This window comes from Phyllobates terribilis, unplaced genomic scaffold (genome assembly GCF_046119375.1).
Source record: "Phyllobates terribilis strain yellow unplaced genomic scaffold, ASM4611937v1 Scaffold_1__5_contigs__length_1240528914, whole genome shotgun sequence".
Lineage (NCBI taxonomy): Eukaryota > Metazoa > Chordata > Amphibia > Anura > Dendrobatidae > Phyllobates > Phyllobates terribilis.
Window position 1 is genome coordinate 902,200,037 of NW_027362761.1, and position 22,989 is coordinate 902,223,025.

General features: G+C 47.2%; 1 protein-coding gene across 1 annotated transcript in view; it reads right to left on the reverse strand.

Annotated features, from left to right (window-relative positions):
- The window catches only part of LOC141171892 (phosphatidylcholine:ceramide cholinephosphotransferase 2-like), a 36,234-nt gene extending 18,044 nt beyond the window's left edge, over positions 1 to 18,190 (reverse strand). The window contains exons 1-3 of the mRNA XM_073655529.1: positions 17,721 to 18,190; positions 14,522 to 14,639; positions 11,716 to 11,869 (exon numbers count right to left, since the gene is read on the reverse strand). Of these exons, the coding sequence (XP_073511630.1) occupies positions 11,716 to 11,869; positions 14,522 to 14,639; positions 17,721 to 18,175 (727 nt within the window). The 5' untranslated portion in view covers positions 18,176 to 18,190. The remainder of the gene's footprint in view (positions 1 to 11,715; positions 11,870 to 14,521; positions 14,640 to 17,720) is intronic.
- Between the last annotated feature and the right edge of the window lie 4,799 nt (positions 18,191 to 22,989).

Below are 22,989 nucleotides of genomic sequence, written 5' to 3' on the forward strand. Positions count from 1 at the left end.
AACTCGAGATGGGAACCGAGGACTGGGACCATTGGATGAGGTGTTGCGTGACCAACTGATTGCTGGCTTGAAAGACCCTTCCTTGAGGCAGATCCTGAAGGAGCGGCTGCGACTGAGCCCTGATATGGGCTTCCTGGAGGTAGGGGCTGAAGCTAGAGTCCTGGAGAGAGAAGTTCCTGTTCTCAAAGCCACAGTTAGAAGTCATGAGGCAATTGCTCCTGGATTCACCAACCAAGAGCCTGATTGGGTACGGGAAATACGTCAGGAAATTCGAGACATTCGGGGTGAGCTGAATTCTATTAGGAAGACTCCTACTGCCCCCTTGCCGACGGACCGTACTGCTCAACGCGGACGGAGACCAGAACGAGAAAGACGTTCCTATCCAGCCCCAGCACGACATGTACCCGACCTATCGGCAGAACGAGGACCGGAGTGCTGGACCTGCGGAGGTAGGGGGCATATCTCCAAAGACTGTCCCAACCGAGAAAGGAGGAGGAGGGGACAGCTGTTAAACTAAAATGCCCCACGGTTGTGGAGCATACCGTGGGGTCTCGAGCTTCAGAGAGTAGAAGAGGGAGCTCTGAAGACATTGTCTCCGAGAGGCCCATTATCTGGGCTGAATTCAATGGGCAGTGGATCCGTTGTTTGATGGACACTGGGTCTCAAGTGACCACTATGCCTGAGACGTACTTCCAAAGTCACTTTCCTGAAGTCGCTCGTTCCTGCCGGGAACCCACTGTCAAACTGGTGGCGGCTAATCAACTACCTATCCCAGTAGCGGGAGTAGTATGGATGTCTGTGCGGGCATGTGGAAAGGACCTCGGTCGAAAAGGGATTGTACTGACCACCGGGCCCGGAGGCGATGGGCCCATTGTAACCCTGGGCATGAATGTGCTGAAAGAAGTCGGACAGTTCCTGGCTGAGGGCTGTAGCAAAAACAACTGGACCCGCGCCACTCGAGACCCAGCTAACAAGAGAGTGTTCCAGCACCTCGTGCGGGTCAGTCAGATTCAAAAGTTGTCCACTACCTCCCAGTACCTTGGTAAGGTATCGATACCGCCCGAAGCCACAATAACACTGCCGGTGGGACAGACTGTACTCACTTTGCCGGTGCTGGCACATGTGTCCTTAGAGGGCGTGGACATTCAAGTTGAACCAATGGAGGGAGAAGAAGCGCCCTCTGGACTCCTGATTGCTCGAACTCTGGCCACCGTGCGGCACGGTCGAGTACCCGTGCGCTGCATCAATTTAAGTGGCACCAGTTTACAGTTGTTGCCCCGACAAGAGGTGGCGCGAGTGTGCGTAATGCCGGAGGCCCTTACTAGAGCTGACGCTATAGGGCTGGCACCTGTGGAAGGAAAACCATGGACCCTAGAGGTGTCCCTCAATAGCCAGGAACATGGAAGAGAACCGTTGGCTGGACGCCACCTCCTGGAAGAAATGGAAGGTAACCTGACTGAGTTTTCTGCTGGACAAGTGAGGCAGATCGAACAACTTCTACAGCGATATCAGGGAGTGTTTGCACAGCATGAAGATGATTTCGGGTGCACTCGGGACATTCAGCACGAAATACCCACCGGAAATACTGCTCCCATCCGAGAGAGATATCGGCAGATCCCGCCTCAAATGTACCAGGAGGTGAAAGAGCTATTGGCCCACATGTTGCGGAACGGTGTGATCCGTGAAAGCCAGAGCCCCTGGGCGGCTCCGATCGTGCTGGTCCGAAAGAAGGACGGTACCCTGAGATTCTGCGTAGACTATCGGAAGCTGAATGCCTGTACAGTACGGGACTCCTATCCACTCCCCCGAATCGAAGAGTCTCTATCTGCACTAGGGAGCGCCAAATTCTTCTCCTCCCTCGACCTGGCCAGTGGCTATTGGCAGGTCCCAGTAGCTGAGAAGGATCGTCCGAAGACAGCTTTTGTTCTCCCTATGGGCCTGTTTGAGTTCAATCGAATGCCGTTTGGACTAACAAATGCGCCAGGAACCTTCCAACGGCTGATGGAGAGATGCTTGGGGGACCTCAACTTTGAAGCCACTTTAATATATCTGGACGACAGGGCCGGCTCCAGGTTTTTCTGGGCCCCGGGCGAAAGAGTCTCAGTGGGCCCCTTTAACACATACCACGATTCATGATGCAGAGATACGGCGGAGAAATATATATATATAGTACAATGCAAAGATTTCACTTCATGAGTGATATCTATTGTAAATTCCACAATAGCTCAGAAACCGGTGAATCGCTCCACACAGAATAGTGGCCCCCATATAAGGCTCCATACGGAATACTGGTCCCCATATAACGCCCATACGGAATACTGGCCCCCATATAAGGCCCCATACGGAATACTTGCCCCCATATAAGGCCCCATACGGAATACTGGCCCCCATATAAGACCCCATACGGAATACTGGCCCCCATATAAGGCCCCATACGGAATACTGGCCCCCATATAAGGCCCCATACGGAATACTGGCCCCCATATAAGACCCCATACGGAATACTGGCCCCCATATAAGACCCCATACGGAATACTGACCCCCATATAAGACCCCATGCGGAATACTGACCCCCATATAAGGCTCCATGCGGAATACTAAATACTGACCCCCATATAAGACCCCATGCGGAATACTGACCCCCATATAAGGCTCCATGCGGAATACTGACCCCCATATAAGGCTCCATGCGGAATACTGACCCCCATATAAGGCTCCATGCGGAATACTGACCCCCATATAAGGCTCCATGCGGAATACTGACCCCCATATAAGGCTCCATGCGGAATACTGACCCCCATATAAGGCTCCATGCGGAATACTGGCCCCCATATAAGGCTCCATACGGAATACTGGCCCCCATATAAGGCTCCATACGGAATACTGGCCCCCATATAAGGCCCCATATGGAATACTGGCCCCTATATAAGGCTCCATATGGAATACTGGCCCCCATATAAGGCTCCATAAGGAATACTGGCCCCCATATAAGGCTCCATAAGGAATACTGGCCCCCATATAAGGCTCCATACGGAATACTGGCCCCCATATGGAATACTGGCCCCCATATAAGGCTCCATACGGAATACTGGCTTCCATATAAGGCTCCATACGGAATACTGGCCCCCATATAAGGCTCCATACAGAATACTGGCCCCCATATAACGCTCCATACAGGATACTGGCCCCCATATAACGCTCCATACAGGATACTGGCCCCCATATAACGCTCCATACAGGATACCGGTCCCCATATAATGCTGCATGCAGGCTGTTACCCCCCACATAATGCCCCATACAGGCCCCTCCCTTTTAATGCTCCATGCAGGCTGTTACCCCCCACATAATGCCCCATACAGGCTGCCCCCCCCTTATAATGCTCCATGCAGGCTGTTCCCCCCCACATAATGCCCCATACAGGCCCCCCCTTTTAATGCTCCATGCAGGCTGTTACCCCCCACATAATGCCCCATACAGGCTGCCCCCCCCCCCTTATAATGCTCCATGCAGGCTGTTCCCCCCACATAATGCCCCATACAGGCTGCCCCCCCTCTTTATAATGCCCCATGCAGGCTGTCACCCCTCCTCTTTATAATGCTCCATGCAGGCTGTCACCCCTCCTCTTTATACTGGCCCATGCAGGCTGTCACCCCTCCTCTTTATAATGCCCCATGCAGGATGTCCCCCCCTCTCTTTATAATGCCCCGTGCAGGCTGGTCCCCACCTTATAATGCCCCATGCAGGCTGGTCCCCACCTTATAATGCCCCATGCAGGCTGTCACCCCTCCTCATTATAATGCCCCAAGCAGGAATCCCCCCCTCTTTATAATGCCCCATGCAGGCTGTTCCCCACCTTATAATGCCCCATGCAGGCTGTCACCCCTCCTCTTTATACTGCCCCATGCAGGCTGTCACCCCTCCTCTTTATAATGCCCCATGCAGGCTGTCACCCCTCCTCTTTATAATGCCCCATGCAGGCTGTCACCCCTCCTCTTTATACTGCCCCATGCAGGCTGTCACCCCTCCTCTTTATAATGCCCCACGCAGGATGTCCCCCCCTCTCTTTATAATGCCCCATGCAGGCTTGTCCCCACCTTATAATGCCCCATGCAGGCTGTCACCCCTCCTCATTATAATGCCCCAAGCAGGAATCCCCCCCTCTTTATAATGCCCCATGCAGGCTGTTCCCCACCTTATAATGCCCCATGCAGGCTGTCACCCCTCCTCTTTATAATGCCCCATGCAGGATGCCACCCCTCTCTTTATAATGCCCCATGCAGGCTGTTCCCCACCTTATAATGCCCCATGCAGGCTGTTCCCCACCTTATAATGCCCCATGCAGGCTGTCACCCCTCCTCTTTATAATGCCCCATGCAGGATGCCCCCCCTCCCCTCTTTATAATGCCCCATGCAGGATGCCCCCCCTCCCCTCTTTATAATGCCCCATGCCTCCATACATTAAAAAAAAAATAAAAAAATCAAATACTCACCTCCCTTCTCCTCACCTGCTACCTGCTGCCCGCTGCCCGCTGCCTGCTGCCCGCCGCTCGCTGCTCGCTGCTCGGCTCCGAACTCCAGCGTTGTCGGCGTCTTCCCGCTCAGCGCTCCCTGTGACGGCTCAGGGGAGGGCGCGGTGTAAAGACGTCACCGCGCCCTCTGACCTGAGACGTCACAGGGAGCGCAGAGCAGGAAGACAGCTGATCTGCGGAGGCACGGAGAGAGGTAAGTATCGGGCTGCCGGAGCCCTGAGCAAGCGGCGGAGAAGGGCGGGCGCTGACACCGCTCTTCTCCGCCCATAGCCCAGCGGGGTGCGCGACCGCCAGTGGGCCCCTCTGCCTGCTCAGGGCCCCGGCATTTGCCCGGGTGCGCCGGGTGCTGACGCCGGCCCTGCTGGACGATATAATTATCTATTCCGCAACGTTTGAGGATCATCTCCGCCGATTGGAACAAGTGTTAGAACGGCTACAAAGGCACGGCCTGAAAATTAAGCCTCGTAAGTGTCGTCTCTTCAAACGAGAAATTAAATATCTGGGGCACACTGTGTCCAGTGCAGGGGTGCACCCCACTGCGGAGAAAGTAGCTGCCGTGCAGAAGTGGCCCACGCCCGCCAATCTAAGGGAACTAAGGGTATTCCTGAGGCTCGCTGGATACTACCGCAGATTCATTAAAGACTTCGCTAAGATTGCGAACCCGCTCAATGAATTGCTGAGAGGAACAGCCGGGGGAGCCAAGCGGCAGCCCATTCAGTGGGGCCCACAACAAGAAGAGGCATTCCGAGCATTGAAAATGGCGCTAACAGATGCCCCGATTCTGGCCTACGCTGACTTTTCGCAGCCGTTCATGTTGTACACTGATGGAAGCTTGCATGGGCTGGGAGCAGTGCTGGCTCAAGTACAAGGAGGGAAAGAGCGAGTGATCGCGTATGCCAGCAGGTCACTCCGAGATACGGAGAAGAATCCGGACAACTACAGTTCGTTTAAGCTGGAGCTACTAGCACTGGTGTGGGCCATGACCGAGAAGTTTGCTGAGTACCTGTCAGGGTCAGAAGTGCAAGTGCGGACAGATAACAACCCTTTGGCCCACTTGGAGAACGCCAAACTGGGCGCGTTAGAACAGCGGTGGGTCGCAAGGATGTCCAAATTCCAGTATAAAATCGCCTATCGGTCCAAGGCCCTGAACACACATGCAGATGCCCTGTCCCGGGTCACTCAGGCGGGGCCGAAGAAGGACAGAGATGAGGAGCTCGAAGGCGACGAGATCCCGGATTTCAGCCAGTTCGCCGCTGCTGTGGTCGACGCCCAAGAGACCAGAGGGGAGCCGAGGCCCACTCAGATTCTGGGACGTTCAAGAGACGAATGGATACATATGCAGCAATCCGACCCGGAGCTAGCAAAGTTGAGAGAATGGGTCGCCCTTAATCAGAGACCCGACGAGGAAACCAGAGCCGCTTCACTTCCAACTACCCTACAAATCCTAGGCCAGTGGGAGAGGCTCCTCCTGAAGGATGGCTTGCTATGCCGAAGAATCCAGCTGCCTCGAGAGTTTGATGTTACCTGGCAAGTGGTAGTTCCAGGAGCACTAGTAACACAGCTAGCCCAAGAAGCTCATAGAAGAGGTGCTCACTTCGGAGTAGAAAAGACCTTCCGGTGGTTGCAACGGCTGGTGTATTGGCCTCAACTGCGACAAGAAGTCGAGGGGGTCTGCCGAACATGTTGCCAGTGTGAATTGAACAAGCCCCCGGAGCAAAGAGCTCCCATTCAGACCATCCGAACTTCTGCCCCCTTGGAAGTCTTGATGATTGACTACTTGATGGTAGGAACTTCATACAACGGTTATGGACACTGTTTAGTCATGACTGATCACTTCACCAAGTTTGCAGTAGTGACGCCCACTAAAGATCAGACGGCAGAAGCCGCAGCCAAGGCCATCTGTCAAGATTTCATCCGGATTTATGGGTGCCCGAAGCGAATACATTCTGACCAGGGGGCCTGCTTCCAAGGACGAGTGATGGATGAGCTATACCGCATCTATGGGATCGACCGTTCCCGGACAACGCCCTACCACCCGCAAGGGAACGGGGCTTGCGAGCGCTTTAACCGAACCCTGTTGCAAATGTTGCGAACACTGGAAGCGGACAAAAAGATGAAGTGGCCCGAATTCGTGTCCGAGCTGGTGTGGGTGTATAATAATCGAGTTCATGCAACCACCGGCTACACCCCCTACATGTTGCTGTTTGGAAGAAGTGGCCGAGAAATCACCGAACTGGAGCTAGACTCAGAAGACCCCGGTCCGGGCAGTAGCCCAAGTACCTGGATTCGAGAACACCAGCGTCAACTCCATACCGTGAGAAGACTGGTTGCTCAGAAGTTTCAGGAAGTAGAGCATGCAGTTCGGCCCCCGACCACAGGTGGATCGCTTCAGCCAGGAGACCGAGTGCTGGTGAGGGCTAAACGATTTGGGAGTAAGCTGGACCATCGTTGGGAGGCAATACCATATCGGGTGGTGAAGAAGGTTCACCCAGACAACCCCGTCTACGAGGTTAGGCCCGAAGGGGATGACACCGCGACATCCAGGGTGTTGCACCGTAATATGTTGCGACCTTGCTCCTCTGAAGCAGAAGTCTGTAACAGGGCTGGGCCCTCAGACGTGTTGGCTGAAGTGCCACATACAGGAACCTTGGGGGATGAAGAAGGGTGGGCCACAATGCAGTTGGGCCCGTCAGAACCGTTGGTGCCACTCCCGAGTGGAAGTCAGAATGAGTCAGGAAATGATTTGCAATCCCCAGTAGTTGATTCCTCGGATCTCCCGGAGTCTCCTCCGCAAGAAGAGCCCCGCAGAACTGAGCGGGCTAATGCCGGAATTCCTCCTAACCGGTATGCTCAGGAAGAGTTTATCTGGTCTCGAATCCAACAGAAAACGCAGGAGTGTGCCCAACTCCTGTCTGAGCTTGCACTGCCTGGAAGGAGACATCAATTCTGCGAGGAGTCCACTCGCCCGAGGACTGGCGAGCAAAAAGGAGGGAGGAATGTAGAACGAGCTAAAAAGCTTGTAACAGAACTTCAACATGACGTTTCAAGGATGGAGCGAGACTGCCATCTACTGGCCAGAGACAGTCAAGCGGAACCAAAATACACAAAGGAAGTTGCAGGCAGGGGAGATTCAGAGGCTGGACCCGATCAGGTGACTTCCAGGAAGGAGTTCAGAGAGATAAGAGGCCAGCGCGCCAAACCTGAGGGGTCTTTGGCGCCAAGCAGCAGAGAGGAGCAGACGTGCTCCCTGCGTCCTGAGAAACCCCGTGTGACAGGCCAAATCCAGAGGCCTGAGAGGTGCTCCAGCCGGGCACCGGTAAAAGAGCTCCGGATCCCTCACAGTTGTGACTCGAGTGCTGTGCCTGCTGAGGATACTAGGAACCTGATCGCTGTGCTGAGTGAGTTCGCGGAACCCGACGTCGGCCGCCGACAGACGAGGCCTGGACCCCCCTATCCAAGGCTCGAGAGACTGCCCCCAACAGCCAAGCAGAGAGGAGCTGCATACGTGAGCAGGGCCGTCACTTCCACTGCTCACCCACGGTACCGGGGACAATTGGGTTTAAGTACTCAGGTTGGGAGGGGGACGGTTGGGGCTAAAGTAGCACAACGTGATTTAATTGAATTCATCCGGAAAGAGACTCACGGCCTAGCGGGAATAACCGGTGACCCCCGCTAGGGCCAAATTCACGGTTAAAGAACTTGTGTGGTGCTTCTCATGCTTGAGGGCATCACCTTACTTTAAGAGACTGCGCCTTACTTTAAGAGACTACGCCTTACTTTAAGAGACTGCGCCTTATTTTAAGAGACTGCGCCTTATTTTGAGAAATTTCGTATTTTTCTGATATTTCAAACCACTGTTCATTACCCTTGTTGCTAATCCCTTGTTTCAGTATACCTGTTGTATAAAACTGTTTACAAACATTTCTGACTGTTCTCGCCTTGTGTCTCTGTGCGTTGCATTCCGGCACCTGCATTACACTATGTCCGGCGTCAAACCGACACAGCTCATCACCCCAGGAACACCATCCTCACAGTGAAACATGGTGGTGGCAGAATCATGCTGTGGGGATGTTTTTCGGCAGCAGGGACAGGGAAAATGGTCCAAGTGCAGGGATATTATTAAGCAAAACCTGTTTCAGTCTGTCAGTTATTTTAGACTGGAACGGATTTTCACCTTCCAACAAGACAATGACCCAAAGCATACTGCTAAAGCAGCACTCGAGTAGTTTAAGGGGAAATGTTTTGGAGTTACCTAGTCAAAGCCAAGACCTTAATAAAATTGAGACTCTGTGATCAGACTTGAAGATTGCTGTTCACCAGAGGAAACCATCTAACTTGAAGGAGCTGGAGCAGTTTTGCCTTGAAGAGGCAAAAATCCCAGTGGCAAGATGTGGAAAGCTCATAGAGACTTATCCAAAGTGGCTTGCAGCTGTAATTGCTACAAAAGGAAGGCTCTAGAAAGTACTGACTTTAGGGGGTAAATAGTCATGCACACTGAAGTTTTCAGTTATTTTGTCCTATTTGTTGTTTGCTACACAATAAAAAGAAAACCAAATGTTGACAGTTGCCGGCATGTTCTTTAAAGGAACTGATGAATACCCTAAAAAAAAAAAAAAAAAACGGTGGAATTTCAGGTTGTGAGGTAGTAAAGCACAAAATATGCCAACGCCCTGGTACGCTAAAGGAAAATAGGGGTTCTGGCTGGGTGTGTGGGCTGTAACTGTAGAGGCGATACGCCCTTGCAGACCGCATGATGCGGGTGACTTCGGCTGGCCAGGACTAGGTGATATAAGGTTCAATGAAGAAGACCACCATTCAAAAGCAAACTGTCTTTTACTGAACAAGAGCATGGGGAGGAGTATGTACAGTGGATAGTGGGTACAACACTTTGTGGACGTTTCCTTTAAAACATAGAACATCTTCATACACATTCCGTTCATTCCTGAGCTTGCTTCGCTCTCTGTCAGGGTAACCTCTCTCTCTGGGTTCACCTCTTCCCAGCACAACACTTCTGGAGCTTTCCTAGCCTCCAACATCACCATTAACGAGTAGGCAAGAGTCATATTCTTCAACCCACAGTTCCACGTCCTTTCCCCCTTAGGGAGCTACTTGCGCCACTATGGCCATTACTTAGCTTCTCTACTTGCCAACACCTTAGAACTACCTCACAGGGAACTCTCTCTTCATCCCGCTTTCCTTCTCAGAGATGCTCAGTCACTTGACTGTTAAATAACTCTGTACCGTCTTGCTAGAATTTCTGCCTCAGACCTCGTCTCCAGAGAATCACTCTCTCCTTCTAATGCTTTTCCTCATCTCCCCTCTGAATTACGCCATTTTTTATCTCGGTCTCAGATTACTTTCGGGAAACTCAATACATACGACTCTGCTGACTACTCAGCCCAAAAGGTCTGTTCTAGCTCCTGGCTAGGCCCAATCTGTCTTCCTGACAGGGAACTCCCTCTGTTCCTTCACTTTAGCTCCTTCCACTCTGGGCTAGTCCCAACCATTAACTCTACCTGTCTTTATCAACTACCTGTGGCTGTGCAGAACACAACCTTTCACTAATAAAGCACATTACTAAACACATTGCACATAAAAATACACTGGAACAAAACATATGTCCTCCAGAGGGAACGTGAGCAACACCTCCACCTCCTTACATACACAACATGTATTGGTTTGCACTGAGGCCTTTTTTTGCATGCATTCTGGCAAACCGCTTTTTTGGCATTTACTCTGGATTCGGTGTGCTGGATCGTTTGCCTGGGCACCCTCGCACATGTGGGCCCTTTTGTTGGTGCTGACCCAAGCCTCTTTGCCCATATACAGGTGAATCTCACTAAATTAGAATATCATCCAAAAATTAATTTATTTCAGTTCTTTTTTGTGTTTTCATTGGCTGTAAGCCATAATCATCAACATTAACAGAAATAAACACTTGGAATAGATCACTCTGTTTGTAATGACTCTATATATTGGACTTTCACTTTTTGTATTGAAGAACTGAAATAAATTAACTTTTTGATGATATTCTAATTTAGTGAGATGCACCTGTATAGTGATGTTGCAACTGTTTATAAAAAAAAAAAAATCATCTAATTATCAAGACATCACTCCAGCATCCCGAGAACATGGGCCTATAAAAAGACATCATTACCTCATTTAACATCCTGAATTTCATAGCACTGATAAGTGACTTGGCTTCCAAGCTAATATTCATCTAATGGTACAGGATGCTACATAAATGGTGTTCTGGTTTTTAGCAATAGCATTTTGAAAGAAATCAGATACAATCATTCCTGTGATGACTACAGCCTCATAATCATTAGCACCAGTTCCAGGGAAGGCATGACTGCTAATGTGTGCACCATAGCTCAGCTATGTGTCCATTGCTCTGTCCCAGGGTGGACTTATTGGGGGAAATTTGGCTTCATGCCACTTTTAATTCTATACCCATTTTCTAGAAGAATAAAAAGGGGTTGGTGAGGTTAAAGTGAATCTGTCAGCAGTTTTTGCTATATAATCTGAGTGCTATATAATTTGAGGGCAAGAAGGCCTGATTCCAGGGATGTTTCACTTACTGGGCTGCTTGGTGTAGTTTTCCTAGAATATCTGTCTTGTCTGCTGGAGATGTAGTAGAGCTAAGAGTTAAACTGTGTAAATCCGGCCCACACCCCTGATTGGCTGTTTCATGCGTCACTTTCCAATGTGAGGGAGCTGCTAATGAGTGGTGGGGGTGGGTTTACGCAGATTAGCTGGCCTGGGCTGCACCTGAGACCTAGTCCTGTAGTGTTATCTTCCTGCTGATGAAATGCTAATTGCAATGAAACTACAACACACAGACTAATAAGTGACATATCACTGGATTTAGGCTCTCCTGCTCTATTCTATGCTGCTCTCAGATTAAATAGCAAAATCCTGCTGACTGGTTCCCTTTTAGAGCTAGATGGCATGACCAACTGTAGTCCACAGATTTACTATAAATTTACAGCAAAAATTTGGTGTAATTATATAGTGCTAATCCATGACTGCTCATAGCAAGTGTAGATTTAAAATTCTTGCATTCCTAAGATATCCCTAGGCTTCGCATAGACAATTTTGTACTTTTGAGACATAAAAATATTTAGAATTAAAATAGATAACTCACAATAGGTGCAAATAACCTATCGTAAAGCCCACAACTTACATTCTTTGATGAATAGGTAAGTGAGCGTGAGAATGACAGTATGACCGCTATACAGATAATCTCCACATAAGACGTGAGATCCTGTTATCGTCAATCCTCCTCCTGTTATTAATCGAAAGATTCTTTGTAATTTAGCATACGAGTCTCCATTTGACTAAAAACATAAGAAAAAAAACAAACGTCAGAACATAAGAAATGGGTGTTCACAGACAACGCAATGCAGTAAAGAAAAGCGAAATGGCTCCAGCAGTAGTCTACCTACATTATATTACCAAATAAAGCAGATGAGAAGAAAGCAACACATAATACATAATTTTACCAACCTACAGTCGTAGCCAAAAGTTTTGAGACTGACACAAATTTTGTTTTTTAGAAAGTTTGATGCTTCAGTGTTTTTAGATCTTTTAGTCGAATGTTTCGACGGTTACTGAAGTACAACTATCAGCATTCATACATATTTAAACCTTTACTGACAAATACATCATGTTTCTGCAAAGGCTCAATATTTACAGCATTGACTCTTCTATTCCAAAACTTTTGCAATCCACCCTGGCAGGCTGGATATCAGCATCTGGCCCAAATCCCGACTGATGACAACGAATTCTTGTCTAATCAGTGCTTGAAGTTTATCTCAATGTGTTATTCTTTGTCCATCTACTTTTTAATGACTGACCACAAGTTCTCAATAGGATTGATCTGGGGAGTTTCTTGGCTATGGACTCAAAATGTCAGTGTTTTGTTCACCGATTCACTTAGTTATCACTTTTGCATTCTCAGATGGTGCTGGATAAAGAATTGTTCACTCCAAAATGCTCCTGGATCATTGGGAGAAGGGGCTCTTGTAGGATATTTAGATATCCTTTTTTATTCACAGAAGTATTCTTAGGCAAAATTGTGAGTGAGCCAAGTCCCTTGGGTGAAGAGCATCCCCACACATGAATGGTCTCAGGATGCTTTATTGTTGGCATGACACAGGACTCATGGTAGCGCTCACCTTTTCTTCTCTGGACACTTATTCTTTCACTTGTCCCAACTGGTCTGAAGGGGTTTTCATCTGAGATATTAATTCATACTATTCAACAGCCGGACCATTAGTTCCCTATGGTGCTGCCAAGAGCTAGGCTCAGCTTTTTCCAGCTGCCCCATAAAGAATGCATGGAGTGATAGTTCCAGTTTGTATTGGGGAGAAGTGTTCCCAGTCAGGGATAAAAATTCTCCGATCTGCCAATCGGTGTCAGTCCCAGGAGTCGGACACCCACCGATCAGCTAATTATCAGCTATCCTGCGAATGAGTGATAACTTTTATTCACTGGACAACCCTTCTAAGCCTTAATCCAAGCAGAGGCAGAAACCCAGGGTGCATCTGCCTTCCTTGAATAAGTGAGTGGCCAGAAGTACCCATACATATTGAGCTCTTCCCGATATGCACATGAACAAGCCTGGGATGTACAAGCATGTGACTTGTGAAGAAATTGAAAATTGACGTTGACTGTTTTCAGAAAACTGTTATGTGACATAGTGAAAATGTGTCCTCATGGCAAAAATGTTGTTTAACCCTGAACTATGGGTATGCAACTTGGCCATACAAACAAATGGCGGCCAAGATTACTCGTTTCAGCCAACAACAAATTCTACCAACATCACCCTTCAAGGAGCACACAGCAGGTCTGAGCAGAACAGTGGTGGGTTCTGGGGAGACACTGTTCTATAGACTGAAATTTGACTCAAGTCAGGAATGGATAAAATAGAGTAGGACTAAATGCCCATAGATGTTAATCAAGATACACCCTAAGAATGGCAATAGAAGACATCTGTCTGAACTGAATAGGTGGTTCTTGAATATGTCCAGCCCTGACTTTATATAACATACTTCACGTAAATGGAATTATTCACATGATATGAGTAATTGCATTGATTTTTGTGATTTTCACAAAATTGCAGAAAAAAACAGTTATATGACTGCTATGCATAAATTCCCCGTTACTAAACAGATACCAGACACCTTCCCAGCTCAAAAACTGATAGGATGCTATCAAAAGTGCTTTTCATATGTTCCAGTCTATACTGGTATAATAGTACATGATCTTCTTATATTACACTGTCTCATGAATACATCGAATGACATGGCTAACCCGGACCATGGCAACTACTGCTCAGAGATGGATGGACATGGTTAGTGAAGCACACCAACCCTGCCTCTGGGGACTTGGCAAGCAAATACTTTCAGCTTAGGTCAATTACTGCAAAATCACTAAAGAAAATGTAATGGAAAATAGAAAATGTGTATTTCCGAAAAAATGTTTAGGCAATTTCTGAACACATCATGCCCTCTTACACATCTTTTCTACCATTCTAAGGATCATTAGATGGGGAGTCTATCAGCTACACTAAACCAAAGATAAAGCTCTAGCAGTCCCATTACCAGACCAGTTAAACAGGTAAAGAATTAGGTAGATGTGGATGTAATGATCCAGATAGCCATCTTTAGGCCTCCCGCACATGGCAGTACCACATGCAAGAGGCTTTAAAGAGGCTCACAACATTTACTTGATTCTAAACTGCAAAACAGTAAGCAAGCCATGTGCCACTATGGTTCTCCGTACGGCGCCATATTGCAGACTTATTCTCCCCAAGGAGTATAAAAAGACAAAATGTCATATCATGACAACTGAAGTGAAATTGGGGGTATACAAAAGATAATATGGTTCAAATAGAAGTCTTTGGATCACTCTGCATAATATAAGACAGTGTGACATTTAGGTCTAAATATAAAAAATAAGACCTGTGGGAATGTGAAAGTCCTCACCTTTGGGGCACATTGGATGTGCATTCCGGGCACAGGAAGCGTCGTAACATACATTGTAATACACCTGTACAAGTACAAAGTCCCGACAATAAAAAAGTATCTGCGGCCCACAATGGATCTGTAAGCAAAAAAGGAAGAAAGTCTTATGAGCCGCAACAGGTGTATAAATACATGATGTGCAAACTCCATAGACATTTGTATCTATGCTAATTTACTTGTACTGTTTAAAGGAATCTGTCACCATGTGTTTCTATGTAATCTGAGAGCAGCATGTTGTAGGGGCAGAGACTCTGATTCCAGTGATAGGTCACCGTTTTCTCTGCAGCAGATGTAGAAATGCTCAGAATGCTGACCCCTGTATAACCGCGCCCCCACCACCGATTAGCAGGTTTCTGCCTTTGCACAGTGTACACAGAAAGCAGCCAATCAGTGGTAGGGGCACGGTATTAAAAAAAAGGAGGACTACATGGCATCAGACATCTAGTCCTCAAGTGATAATGTGCTGCTGATAAAACACTGATTTTATTGAAAAAGCAACAACAGACTAGTAAGTAACACATCACTAGAATCAGGGTATCAAAAACCTTTCCTTTTAAGCACCACTTCAGCGTTTTTATTTATTTTACTGCTGGAGTGGTGCTTTTAATCTAAGGAGCGATCTGGTGGTCACTTTTCAATGTAAGTCTATGACAGCCTCGTTCTGCCACTCATAGACGTGCATTGGGAGCTTGTGACCGGTACTTCTGACTTGAGTCAGAAGTTGTGGTCACAACATGACGGAGCGGGCCAGAGTGGCACCGATCATAGGTGAAGACGGCGGCTGGTAAGTATGACATTAGGGGCAGGGACCTTAAATTAGAATCACCACTCCAGTGCTGAAAAAATACAAACTGCTGGAGTGGTGATTTAAAGGGAATCTGTCACCCCCTGGGACTGTTCAGACCGATAATATGGGCATACAGGTGATAGAAATGTGAATCTATACTTACCTGTATGCCTCATATTACAGGTCTGGTTGCTAAGCTTCGCGTCCCCCGGACGATAAGAAATCCCTGCCTAGTAGCCCTATTTCCATACTCACCCCACCTCCCCTGCACATCACAGGGCCCTGTGACATGCACCAGGGATCTTCTGCGCAGGCGCTGGGAAGGCAGAGTGACTCAACGGCGCCTGCGCAGAAGATCCCTGGTGCACAACACTACACTGACGGCAGGGAGAAGAGCTCCGCCCGTACAGAGGAAACAGCGCAGGCGCGGGATCCGGCCGGGAACTGCACCTCACAGCGCCCTGTGCAGGGGAGGTGGGGTGAATATGGAAATAGGGCTAGTAGGCGGGGATTTCTTGTCGTCCGGGGGACGCGAAGCTTAGCAACAAGACCTTTAATATGGGCCATACAGGTAAGTATAGATTCACATTTCTATCACCTGTATGCCCATATTATCGGTCTGAAAAGTCCCAGGGGGTGACAGATTCGCTTTAAAGGGAGCCAGTAATTAAGAAAAACAACCTATATTTATCTGCAGCCATTGTGCATTTGTATGGATGACATAGATAAAATGAGTTTCTCTCCATTTATTACAGCTCTCTGTATTAAATAGACCATTCTGTGAAACATTACATTAACCACCTGCCAGGAGAACAAATATCCTATAAAACAGAAGACAGGAGGCCTCCTTCATATATCAACTGTAAAGTTGGCTTACAGCAAACCATCCATATCTATTTATTATGTATAATTCAAGTATAATTACTTCTCAAGTAGTTGACAGCAGTCCTTAAAAAAAGTTCCCATGATAAGTATTTGCTTCTTTTTTGATATTTCATATCAGAGTTACAGCAAAGTGAATAAATGATAGAAATCTCATGCTCCCTGTGCTTTTTTTACGCTACTGAAATCCACAAAAAGTCAATTTCTCTTGCAATAAATAAGCATTTTATCAGTAAAATCTTCAGGTAAAAAAAAACCACACAGAAGTGTTTAGTGTGCTTCCGTAGCAGACATGCACAAAAAAAAATTGAAGGTAGTCCGCACACAAGTTACTTAGCGTCGATAAAACTTTATTTATTGTGTATTCAAAACAAAGTGACTTCATTTAAAAGCAGGACACATCAAAAAAGGAGACAAAAACCACAGAAAAAAATGCAATAAGAACACATGTAAAAATAATGCACTCAAAAACACAAATCATTTAATAGGTGCAGAAATGTTGCAGAAAATCTGCAACATCAACAATTCACCAAATGCTCAACATGGGAACTTACACGGTGCAGGACCTTGAATGGCAGGTAACATCAAGAAATCATTTTATATTTCAAATTCTTAAAGAGAATCTGCCAGTAGGATCAACCCTATAACAGAGGCGGTTGATCCAGCACTTCCAATAAAACATATATTTTTATTCAGAAAATTTCATCCATAAAAGATATATAATTCCATAAGAAATCCACAAAAACATATGGAAAAGTGTGTCATCTGAGGAAATAGTCCCAAGGGAGATACATTCAAGGTATTGGTTGACGCGTTTCGAAGTGATACTTCTTATTCACTTTGAAACGCATCAACCAATACGTTGAATGTATCTCCCTTGGGATTATTTCCTCAGATGACACTTTTCCATATGCTTTTGTGGATTTCTTATGGAATTATATATCTTTTATGGATGAAATTTTCTGAATAAAAATATACGTTTTATTGGAAGTGCTGGATCTACCTCCAGAACGTACCATAAATGATAGAAGATATTACCAGTGTGAGACATATAATGGCCGCTCTCTGCTCTCCTGATCTCCCTGCAGAGCTGTGTGTGATTATACCTGACACATCTGCAGCTTCCTCTCAGCTAAATTCTGCCTCAATAATTCTCTGCCTTGTCTGAACACACCATTAGCGGCTTTACCAGTGAACAATGTAGTCAGACCGTGCTCTGTATAAGAACCAACAAAATAGTTTGGTGTATTGGGATTGCTACCTAGACAATCCTAAATTCTGGCTTTGCAAATCAGCCCTATTTGATGGTTTGCCTTAAAACCACAAATTTCAGGATTCTATCCTCTTGAAAATTATACAGCATTTTCAGAAACAGTTTATTTGGTGCCTTATAAAAAAAAGCCCCCAAAAACGATAGAAAAAATATATTATTTTAAGACAAGATTAACTATTTAAAAGGTAGTGTGTTCCTGAAATATCACCAGTACTTACTTATATCTTAGAAAAACCCATTGGATAAACCATATTCCAACCAAAATCATTCCATTTATCTCCGAGACAGTAAATGCCCATGGTGCTCGATCAATGTAGTCAAAGAACTTGTCCGGTAAAGGTGGGCTCACCTCTTTAGGAGGAACTCTTTCATTAACAACTGTGATCGTTATTGTGGTGAGGATCATATTGAAGAGCGCATAGACAAAGGCAACTCCAGTTTTCCACCATTCTAGAGGATATTTATTTTTAGCGTCTTCTGGCAACCTTATCTGAATATAGTCTGGATACTTCTTTGTACCTTTACGTAGACCATTGGATAAAGTTTTGGGTTTAGTTTTAATATTTTTGTCATCTTCACTGTTTGAGGAGACAGATCTTGGAAAGCCGTTGTGTGTTTCGCTGCCTGGAGTTTCTTTATGTACTTCAATGACTGCAGTCTCAATAGTATCCATTGGGACAACAAAAATCACCTGTTATGAGAAAAAGAAAAATCACAAATCTGTCAGTGATTAGCTAACATCTTCCTAAACAGGTCATATACTAAATTCATATTTGCACAGAGATTGAGGAGTACTTTCTTTACAGCGGTGTGGCATGTTTAAAGGGGCTGTCCCGAGTTTTTGATGACCTATCCTGGAGATAAGTCATCAATATCAGATCAGTGGGGGTCGGACACCAGACTCCCTTACGATCAGCTGTTATTAGCTCTGGATGGTGTAAAAATGTGAACACATTACAGAGCTGCACAGCACAGCTCCATACAATGTGTAGTGGCTGCTGTGGGGTACTGCAGAACAGCTCCCATACAAGAGAATTCAGTATAACAGGAATTAATGTGCAGTACCAGTCAGTCAGTTGAATGGAGCTGCAATTTGCAGCACAGTTCAATCTGGCTGTCGCCATAGCTTAAATCAGCTCAATAGAGGGTGTGCCGGATGTCAAATCCCCACCAATAGAATACTGATGTCCTATCCAAAGGATAGGTCATCAATCTGTGACTGCACAACCCCGTTAATAGGTTACTCCCATGGAAATTACACGTATGGTAAATCAACTATAGATTGGGAAGGGAAAAGAGGAAAAGATGTGAACGGAAAATTTTTCTAAGGCCCTTAGAAAAAGCCGGTATACCGGCGAAACGCGAGTCAGGGACTGAGTCCCGTGTTCTGATAGTATAGGTGGATAGGGAATTTTGATTATACCAATGAATAACAGTGAATCATATTCTAAGCAACTTTGATTTAAGGTCCTCAGGCTAGCTTGTGATCCATATAGCACACGTGCAGTTCAGGTGCTCTGTGATCTTAGCGTGGTATAGCATGCAGACCGCAGTCTTATGTGTGTGGTACCTAGAGACTTCATTATTTAGCTTACCTACGATCATTGCAGCATTGTGCACTGACCGACTGTCTTGTGGTTTTGACATAATAGAGCATACTGACCCTGCAATCTCATGTGTGAACTATCCTGGAGATTTATGAGTAAGCACGTGCTGCTATCAGCCCAGCTATTCATGTGCGGCCGGGCGCACCGATCGCAAATTCAGGAGAGGAACTGAAGATAAATAGTTTGGCTAGGGAATACCATCCCGAGACCACACTTCACACTATTAATCTGTCAGCCTCTTTAATCTGTGCTAACATAAATTTATGGCTTGATGGTGTGAACTGTCAAAGCATTTACCGGCAATTACAGAGCTCAACACCTTAAATATGATCATGAGCACATATATATATGTAAGAAGGAAGACTTGCCTAGGGCCAGGTGGGGAGCTCCGGCGCCGAAACTGCCAGGGTCCTGCCCAGTGTGTCAGGGGACGGGATTAAGAGTGCACGGGGGACTTCCTGGACAGTGCTGGGGGACAGAGGAGGGGGGCAGAAGAGAGAAAGTCAGGTGTCTGGGCTCGTGCGAAAGAGACAGTTGGTTGTGGAGAGCAGACCGGCAGTTGGGGAGTAACAGTTGGACCTGCCATATATATAAAAATAGATCAAAAGCAGCACAGAAAAAACAGAAAGAGGTGCAAAGCCCCCCAGCAGGTACACACCAGTCCTATATATATATATCCAAAAAGAGAATCGAGGCAGCACACAAACGGATGATGAAAAAATTGTCTTTTAATAGCCCATGTGGCTGTAGCAACGTTTCGCTCCCAAGATGTGGACCTTTCTCAAGCAATGTGAAAGTGCAATGTGCAGAGTATTTAAGCCTGCTTAATCACACAAATTGATTAGCAGTAATTAATATAACATATACATTTTAGACATGATACAAATACAATCAATACATTATTTATCATGATTCATACAATCTGTGCAATATATAAAGTGCAAAAGTGCTAAAGAGACAAAGAAAGTTCCGATCATTATAAAAACCATTTCTATTAGTAATTAGTGTTGAGCGTTCCGATACTGAAATATCGGGTATCGACCGATATTCACGGTATCGGAATTCCGATACTGAGTTCCGATACTTTTACAATATCGGATACCTTAATCGGAAGTTCCCATAATGCAATGAGCCAGTGTAATTTTATTCAGCCAATGAGGATCCTAAGAAGTGTGGGCACATCCTGTTAGGCATGTAGGCATGTTAACTAATGGCATGGCTGTGATTGGCTGCTGAAATGATGTCATGATGCACTATAAAAGCTGCCGCCGCCATTTTGGGCTCACTCTGCTGTGAATTCAGTTAGGGATAGGACGCTGTTGTTCTGAGGGACAGTTTTAGCTACCTATTTGCTCTATTCTGCTTTACCCAAGCTACTTTATAAATCGCTGTGCCTTGCAGTGCTAGTGCACAGTTCTCTGTGCTGTTCACCGCTTTCTGCAAGGTCTGTGTGTGTGAGTGCAGCTCACGCTGTAGTGTGTGCTTCAGCCACGTCTGGTTGTAGTGCACTCAGCGTGCGTCACTGCCTCATACATTGTCCTTTTTTGCCAATTCATAATTTTTCCTGATATCTCCTATTAGTGTGGTGGTTCCTTCCGTATTCAGCTAAATTGGTCCCAAACACACTATATAGAAGTAGATAGAGGAGCCTTTCTGCTGCTTTGTGCCCTGCAACCCCATCCAGATTAGTATTAGCCTATTTTTTGTAGCCTCATCTATTGCATTGTAGGTTACCTTCCTGCATTGTAATAGCTACAAAAAGTTTGTGATACTATCGGTATTAAATTTTTGGGCACATCCAGTGTCTTTTTGTGACAAAAAAACCTAAATAAAGTTCACCAAACACTCCACTTTACAGTTGTGTAGGCCACATTAGCTCATATTAAAGTCTAGTCCACACTTTATAAAATTAGTGTTTCTTATACCTGTTAGCAGCTGTTCAGGAATAAGCACACTAAGCCCTTACTACTTTTCTGCCTATCTTTATCAGTCTACCAAGATGAAGAAGGCAGGGAGTAAGGCTCGTGGGCGTGGGCATGGAGTTTCTGGAGGGAGAGGATGTGGGGATTCTCTGCCTGCTGCAGGCACCAGTGACTCAGCATCCAGGGCCGGCATCAGCACCCGGCGCACCCGGGCAAGTGCCGGGGCCCTGAGGAGGCAGGGGGGCCCACTGGCGGTCGCGCACCCCGCCGGGCTATGGGCGGAGGAGAGCGGTGCCAGCGCCCGTCCCTCTCCCCCGCTTGCTCAGGGCCCCGGCAGCCGGATACTAACCTCTCCCCGTGCCTCCGCAGATCCGCTGTCTTCCTACTCTGCGCTCCCTGTGACGTCTCAGGTCAGAGGGTGCGGTGACGTCTTTCAATCGCGCCCTCCCCTGAGCCGTCACAGGCAGCGCAGAGTGGGAGGAGGCTGGCGACGCTAGAGTCCAGACCCGAGCAGCTGCAGCAGGTGAGGAGAAGTGAGTATTTGATTTTTTTTTTTTTAATGTATGGAGGCATGGGGCATAATATGGGGGGGTGACATCCTGCATGGGTCATTATAAAGAGAGTGGGGGGTGACATCCTGCATGGGGCCTTATAAAGAGAGGGGGGGTGACATCCTGCATGGGGCATTATAAAGAGAGGGGGGGGTGACATCCTGCATGGGGCACTATAGAGAGAGGGGGTGACATCCTGCATGGGAAATTGTAGAGAGAGGGGGTGACATCCTGCATGGGGCATTATAGAGAGAGGGGGTGACATCCTGCATGGGGCATTATAAAGAGAGGGGGGGTGACATCCTGCATGGGGCATTATAAAGAGAGGGGGGTGACATCCTGCATGGGGAATTGTAGAGAGAGGGGGTGACATCCTGCATGGGGCATTATAGAGAGAGGGGGTGACATCCTGCATGGGGCATTATAAAGAGAGGGGGGGTGACATCCTGCATGGGGCATTATAAAGAGAGGGGGGGGTGACATCCTGCATGGGGCACTATAGAGAGAGGGGGTGACATCCTGCATGGGGAATTGTAGAGAGAGGGGGTGACATCCTGCATGGGGCATTATAGAGAGAGGGGGTGACATCCTGCATGCGGCATAATATGGGGGGGTGACATCCTGCATGGGGCATTATAAAGAGAGGGGGGGGGTGACATCCTGCATGGGGCATTATAAACAGAGGGGGGGTGACATCCTCCATGGGGCCTTATAAAGAGAGGTGGTGACATCCTGCATGGGGCATTATAAAGAGGGGGGTGACATCCTGCATGGGGCCTTATGAAGAGGGGGGTACATCCTGCATGGGGCCTTATAAAGAGAGGGGGGTGACATCCTGCATGGGGCATTATAAAGAGAGGGGGTGACATCCTGCATGGGGCATTATAAAGAGAGGGGGGTGACATCCTGCATGGGGCATTATAAAGAGAGGGGGTGACATCCTGCATGGGGCATTATAAAGAGAGGGGGGTGACATCCTGCATGGGGAATTATAAAGAGGGGGGATGACATCCTGCATGGGGCCTTATAAAGAGGGGGGTGTATCCTGCATGGGGCATTATAAAGAGGAGGGGTGACAGCCTGCATGGGGCATTATAAGGGGGGGGGACAGCCTGCATGGGGCATTATAAGGGGGGGGCAGCCTGCATAGTGCATTATGTGGGGGGAACAGCCTGCATGGACCATTATAAGGGGGGGACAGCCTGTATGGGGCATTATGTGGGGGGTAACAGCCTGCATGGAGCATTATAAGGGGGGGGGACAGCCTGTATGGGGCATTATGTGGGGGGTAACAGCCTGCATGGAGCATTATATGGGGGCCAGTATCCTGTATGGAGCGTTATAAGGGGACCAGTATCCTGTATGGAGCGTTATATGGGGGCCAGTATCCTGTATGGAGCCTTATAA